The sequence below is a fragment of the Microtus ochrogaster genome, chromosome 8 (assembly GCF_000317375.1).
Source record: "Microtus ochrogaster isolate Prairie Vole_2 chromosome 8, MicOch1.0, whole genome shotgun sequence".
Taxonomy (NCBI): Eukaryota; Metazoa; Chordata; class Mammalia; order Rodentia; family Cricetidae; genus Microtus; species Microtus ochrogaster.
In genome coordinates this window covers 43,816,820-43,823,704 of record NC_022015.1, presented here as the reverse complement: position 1 = coordinate 43,823,704, position 6,885 = coordinate 43,816,820, and the positions used below count along the sequence as shown (strand labels likewise).

General features: G+C 34.8%; 1 protein-coding gene across 1 annotated transcript; it reads left to right on the top strand.

The window, feature by feature from the left end:
- Positions 1 to 5,290: 5,290 nt before the first annotated feature.
- Positions 5,291 to 6,220, top strand: LOC106143880 (olfactory receptor 5B2-like). Its single transcript, XM_013348105.2, has one exon. The coding sequence runs from the start codon at positions 5,291 to 5,293 to the stop codon at positions 6,218 to 6,220; it is 930 nt and encodes a 309-aa protein (XP_013203559.1).
- The last annotated feature ends 665 nt before the right edge of the window (positions 6,221 to 6,885 follow it).

Here is a 6,885-nt window from a genome sequence, read left to right as displayed (position 1 = left end):
CAGCCCCGCCACTCCCCTATTACTACAATTATAATTATCAGTTACCAATAATATTATTGCTATCAATAACATATTAATGTTATAAGTTAACAAGCATTACAAATATTCAAAAACTTTGAGTCACATGTCTAAAATTTGAAATATATTATTTCAATCTTTCTCAGAGTTGGAATGTTTTAGGGCAACAATTTAATCTTTTGTAATTTAAAAAGTTTGTCATACAATGTATTTTGTGTATGTTTTTACTCCCCCAACTCCAAGATTCAACTCACCAACTCACCTCCCTACTGTCCCAACTTCATATCCTCTCTCTCTCTCCTTTCAGAAAAATAAAAATAAAAATAAAAACAAAAAAAGCAATAAAATAAAACATATCAAAAAATTAAACAGAAAGTCCACACACAAAAAGTAATAATTGAGTTCAGTTTGTGTTGGAGAGCTACTCATGAGCATGGGGCCTGCCCTTGAGTACAGCTGATATACGCAATGAGAATCCACAGGAGAAAACAAATCTTTCTTTTGCCAGTGAGGGTCCATCACAAATAAATTCTCGGTTAGGAGGACCCTTTGTCCACTTTTTCCTTTCAGTGCTGGAGCTGACACTCCATCTGGTTTAAACCTGTGAAAACCCTGCACAGGCTGCCAGTCTCTATGAGTCTGTATGTGCATCAGTCCTGTTGTTTGGAAGACAGTTTCCACCTCTAGCTCTTACAGTCTTCCTGCCTCCTCTTCCACACAGATGCCTGATCCCTGAGCAGAAAGAGTTGGTGAAGCCATCTCATTTAGGACTGAGTGCTCCAAATTTTCTCATGCTCTGCATAATGACCAGGTGTGGGTCACTGCGCATGTGTCACTTTTTATGGTGCTAAAGAGGATCAACTCAGGTTCTAATACCCGTGGTTCAAGCACTTTACTGTCTGATCCATCTCCCCAGTCCCTAGAAGCATAATGTCAAATCTTAACTTAAATTGCTGTAGTTTTCATATAATAAGAACTTGCTCAGTTATAGGTACTGGCCAAAATGTGTTCCTAATCAAGGTTGTTTTTTAAATGTTTTCATTTTGCTTAAGCTTTATCTACATTTGGAAATCCAAACTGGCAAATGGTACTAATTTACAGCTATACAGAAACAAGAGGATATTGAACAGTAAAGAGACTATAGAAAAAATAGTATTGTATATTTTTAAAAGCTAGAAAGAAGAATTTTGAAAGATCTCGCCATAAAGAAGTGACAAATATTACAGGAGACAGACATGTTTAGCATGAGTTTTGACCTTAGACAATGCATGTGTGTAAAGAAAGATCTCAAGGTACCACACCATAGTAATATTAACAATTCATGCTTTTAACATTTGTCAGTGAAAACGAATTTACTTTATAAAAAAAAAAAACAGTAACCAGCTTGATCCCTACAGACTAGTAATTGTTTCTTCCCTAGGAAGGCAGAATGAAGAACTTCAGGTATTCTCAAAGGGAACCTCTCCAGAGATCTCCAAGTATACAAAACTCCTTCCAAATCTCTGCCCCAGCCTGACTCCACAGCTTCTCTTTGTAGAAAGAACACTCTGTGTGCTGTGCTCATTGAATGTCATTTAGTCTTAGAATGGTAGTTACTCTTACTTAAGAATTTGCTACAAGGCTGCAAAGTTAATGCAGATACATAGTCAAAGACAAAAGTCATATTTAATGATCTTCAAATGATAACCTCGTTAAGAGATATGCTATATCTCTGTGATTTGCCATTTATAGATACAACAGGTAATTATATCTGAGATGTGATTTTATTATGTTTATTTTACAAATATGTGACAAGTAGGTGACTCTTGTAATAAAACAGAAACAAATGATAGTTTTGGAACTTAGTTCATGTTAATATGATTTTACTCATTTTTTTTTCCATTTTCTTACTGGGGTTGAAACATTTGACCGCTAGCTGAGAGAAAGCAGCACCTCACAAGGCACATTCCATGGGTGGTTTTATGATTTTGCATTGACTACTTTATGATGAATTTTCTTTCTTTTATAGAAATCTGGTAAGTATCTATATTGTAAAAAACATTAAATGGAAAAGTTTAGCCCATGTAAAAGCAAAGGGCTATGTGTACCTGCTCTGAGTTCTTTGAAAACACAGAGGTGTTTTCAAAACTACTCTAAGTGTGTGATTCAATGAATGTGAGTCTGAAGTATTTGTAAATGTCAGTGTTCACTACAGAGACTTGGTGATTTGTTAGCCAGGGTGATTCTATCCCAAAATAATAAAGAAAGAACAAGATAGATAACAATTTAATTGATAAAGTAGAAACGTTATCACATTCTGTATGTGTTTGCATCTCAGTGGAAGTAACAAAATATAAACAAATACCCAAAAGAGTGATGTGATCTATCATGAAATATATGAAAATGTTTATAAAAAATGAAATATGGATTAATCTGGAATTCAATCCTTACTCTCTGTATCTCATGCTTATTCTCAAGAAACACATTCAACTCCTGAATCTAGAACTTTTTCTTATCTAGAACTTTTTTTCCTCAAGCAGTGTATATAATTCTAAAGCATCACATTTCACAGATACTCGGTTTTCTTGTTGGTGAAGTATAACATTTCTCTTACATGCTCCAACTCTTACAGGCATGCCATTCATATTTAAATCCCTTGTGATATTTGCTAAACCTTATCTCTCACCTTAAGCAGCTAAGGTGGTAATTTGTTTTAAGATTGGGTTGCCTGCTCCAGTCTTGACATGAGGATTTGTACCTAGTCTTAATTGCATCTTGTTATGCCATGTCTGGTTGATATCACAAGCAGGCCTGCTATTTTCTGAGGGAAAAGTGAGGAGCAGTGAATCTGGGGAAGAGGAGAGGTGGGGTGAGGGTAGAGATGAGTTAGGGGGAATTTGGTCAGAATGTATCATGTGGAAGAAAAATAAATAAAAAAGAAAATGAATAAAGGGTGCAATTTCACAAAAGCATTCAAATAAAATATTTTCCAAATAAAAATTGCCACAAAAGAAATCTGTGAAGTTACTACAAGTGGCACATAAACTGAGAATAGTCAAAGCTGAGTGTTCATGACTTAGTTTTGACAGGAAAGTAATATGAGAAAATAAGACATTTGATAAAAAATGGGCTCTTTTGTCCCAACTAAACCATTGTTTCTAAGGAAATTTTTATTTTTATAATGACCTGACTATTCAGTAACTTCTGTAGCAAGAGACATCAAGCCTGCAATGAAGCAGACTTTCGGGAAATGTTGACCGTAAAATGTAACCCAGAAACCCAGAAACATCCTCAATCAAAACACACCTACAGCAAACTTACTTCAGTGACATTGAGATTGATCTTCAATAAAGGGTCTCATTTCAATAAAGGGTTCATTTGCGTTTTATAAAAAAATCATAAAAAATAGCATCCCAAGTCAAGCTACGTTTCTCTTTTCATCCTTGCTATTTTCTTAGATATAATATAATTACATGGTTTTCTCCTTCCTTTCTCTCCCTCCAAATCTTTCCATGTACTCCCCTTGTGCTCTTTCAAGTCTGTGGTTTCTTTTTTTAAGCAGAAGCATGATGTGGAGAAAATGAAATGGTTATTCTTGTAATTTGTAACGTAAGAGAAAAGAACTGTAACTGGGATTAAGAAGCATTATTTCTATACAATTATGCTGATCTTTGTTTTTAATTTTAAAAGTACTTTGACTTGCTTTTGTAGAAAAAGCTAAAATAATTACAATAGTTTAAATATGTTTTAAAAATTAGAGAATAAAAATAACTTGGAATTATAGGGTATAGGGGAAAAAGCCATAGGTAAGGAATAAGGATACTCCAAGGAGCAGAGGAGAATTCAGATATTCTTTGTGACTCAATGTAGAACAAAAGGTAAGTTAAAGACTGAAGCTTCCAGAATTCTTGGGGCTAGAATGCTGAATATGGCATATACCTTCATTACTCAAACTTAAAGACCATTGTCCCATACTGACAATAACAGGTTTGATATCCCTTGATAGATTTGATTAACAACCATAACTTTTTGTCTTTAAGTTTGGTTATTTCTCCCAACAGTACCTGAAAGTAGCTACATTGATGTCTTCAAGTTGAATGAAATACGATGTTAGGAAGTAAGGCTAGGACCAAATTTGAAAGGCATCTATCTCTCCCAGGAACCTCAGCCCTACATCTGCTAAATCTGATGGGATTTCATCACTCAAAACTGCTTTTTGCAGACTGAGCATCCTCCTGCCATAGTTATCCATAACATCAGCTATTCAGAGTATATATACTATGGTGTATCACATAATCCAACTATTTGAATGATTAGAGTTTTTGGTAGTATCAGTGGAAACATATATACATACACACACACACACACACACATACACACAAACACATACACACACATACTGTATTCATTAGCATATGCATGTGCTAACGTAAACAATCATGGAGCTATGAGGAAAGGACTGAATGGTAATTCAGACATGGTTGATTATTTTTAACAGTATTAGTATTGAAAAGGGAATGATTTAATTTTCTATTTTCTTTCTTTCCTTGTTCTACCTCTAAAGATGAGAAAATATGTGACAAATGAGGTGAAATTTGTGCACAATTAATAAAATTGTAGTTCATTGTGAAAACCAAAACTTTTGCTGTGTTTAAGCTAAAGTAGTCAATGAGTTCATTTAAAATTACCTTAAAAGCATAGGGTTAAAACTTGGCATTGTCTATAACTGAGAGTCCATTTTAATGCTTGTGTAAATATAAATTAGTCAGCATCTTTAGTTTCATAGTTTTCATGACTTGAACAATAAAGTAAAACATATTATTGAGATAAAATACAGAAGTGACATATCCAAAGATTCAATAGTATCTTGACAGGTGAATGGCAAAGAAATGTTAGGTTTTGCTGATATAAAGGAAAGTGAATTAGCAGACAGAATTATCCATAAAAATCATACTCATAAATGTGTTAATTTGCTTACATCTCAAATAACAAATATATAAAATTTTGAAATTTTTATACCATTAAGAATGCTTCATGTGTGTAATTGATTCACTCAAACCAATTCTAAAGTTTATGCTGGCTTTATAGAATGTAGAAGTATAAGTTGGTTGGTAGAGAGCTGGGAAGGATCTGGAAGGAGATGAGAGGAGATAGAATATGATCTAAGCATATTGTGTGAAAGACTATAATAAACTTTTTGAAAAATATGGTTTATAATTTTCAAGTTCAATGGAATTTCAAATCTTTGTGAACCTTTTTTTCCCATTGCTACAGAGAATCTAATTATTACAAGATGGCACTAATGAAGAATGGAACAGAAGTGACACTGTTCCTTCTGTTGGGACTCACTGATGACCCAGGCTTACAGCTTCCACTCTTCATCACCTTCTTGCTCATCTATATCATCACCCTGGTGGGGAACCTGGGGATGATCCTGCTGATTCTCTTGGACTCTCGCCTTCATACCCCCATGTATATTTTCCTTGGTAACCTTTCTCTGGTGGATTTTTGTTACTCCTCAGCTGTCACGCCCAGAGTCATGACTGAGCTTCTTGTGGGTGACAAGGTCATTTCCTACAATGATTGTGCTGCTCAGATGTTCTTCTTTGCAGGTTTTGCTACTGCGGAGAATTACCTGTTGGCCTCAATGGCCTATGATCGCTATGTAGCAGTATGTAAGCCCCTACACTATGCCAGCACCATGACTAAAAGTGTATATACATGGCTGATTATTGGCTCTTATGTCATCAGTTTCATGAATGCCTCTATCCATATTGCAGACATATTCACTCTCTCCTTCTGTAAGTCCAATGTGATCCATCATTTTTTCTGTGATGTTCCAGCAATCATGGCTCTCACTTGCTTTGATAATCAATTTAGGGAACTGGTTCTTCTTTATACTGAGAGTTTAAATATTTTTTTTGCTCTCATAGTCATCTGGACGTCATACATGTTAATTTTTGTCACTATCTTAAAGATGCACTCAGCTGCAGGACATCATAAGGCTGTATCCACCTGTGCCTCCCACTTCACCGCAGTGTCTATTTTCTATGGTACTGTCATCTTTATGTATTTACAGCCCAGATCCAATCATACCATGGACACAGACAAAGTTACTTCTGTGTTCTACACCATGGTCATTCCTATGCTTAACCCACTGGTCTACAGTCTGAGGAACAAGGAAGTCAAGAATGCATTCTTAAAGTCAATACTACATTCTTAAAGGCGAAGAAGGCATTCATTTGTTGAAAGCAAATCTTTAGGATTTTAACTTAGCTCTGTGAGATGCACTGTTCCTAGCTTTATTCTTCTCAAAACTCCACCATGTACTGAATCAGAGTGGATGTCCTTACCAAATAAAGTAGATGAAATAATATTCTTACTTCTTCTTCAAAACTCTTAAAAATATTTTAAATAGAATTGTTTGCTTGAATGATATAAGATAGCTTAGAGTTTTCAAAATGTCATTAATAATATTGTTATATCACTTAACTGCATGTATTTATCCTACTACATCTCAATGTAAATACACATATTAAAGATAAATACCATAGATATAAGGAGTGAATGAAGGTGTTTCATAATATGCACATGAATGTAGTAAATTTTATAGAATTATATACACAATATGGTTATTTGTGGTGTTTAGTTTTATGTGTTCAACTGCCTGGATTAATGGTGTACCTATGTCCATATTTCCAAGAGTTCAAGAGTCTAGCATAAGGAACACTTAAATTAGAAGACAAACATGTTATCTCATTTATGAGGCTGGACATAACGTCACCACTTAGAGTCCAAAATCCCCCTGTCTCTCCCTCTTCTTTATTCCCCACTCTCTCTCTTCTCTATTCTTTACCCCTTCTCCTTTACCCTGAAGATTCATCTCCT

Bases quoted from the DNA above. Each gene is read 5' to 3' on its own strand.
- LOC106143880 (XM_013348105.2), top strand. From the start codon at position 5,291: ATGGCACTAATGAAGAATGGAACAGAAGTGACACTGTTCCTTCTGTTG.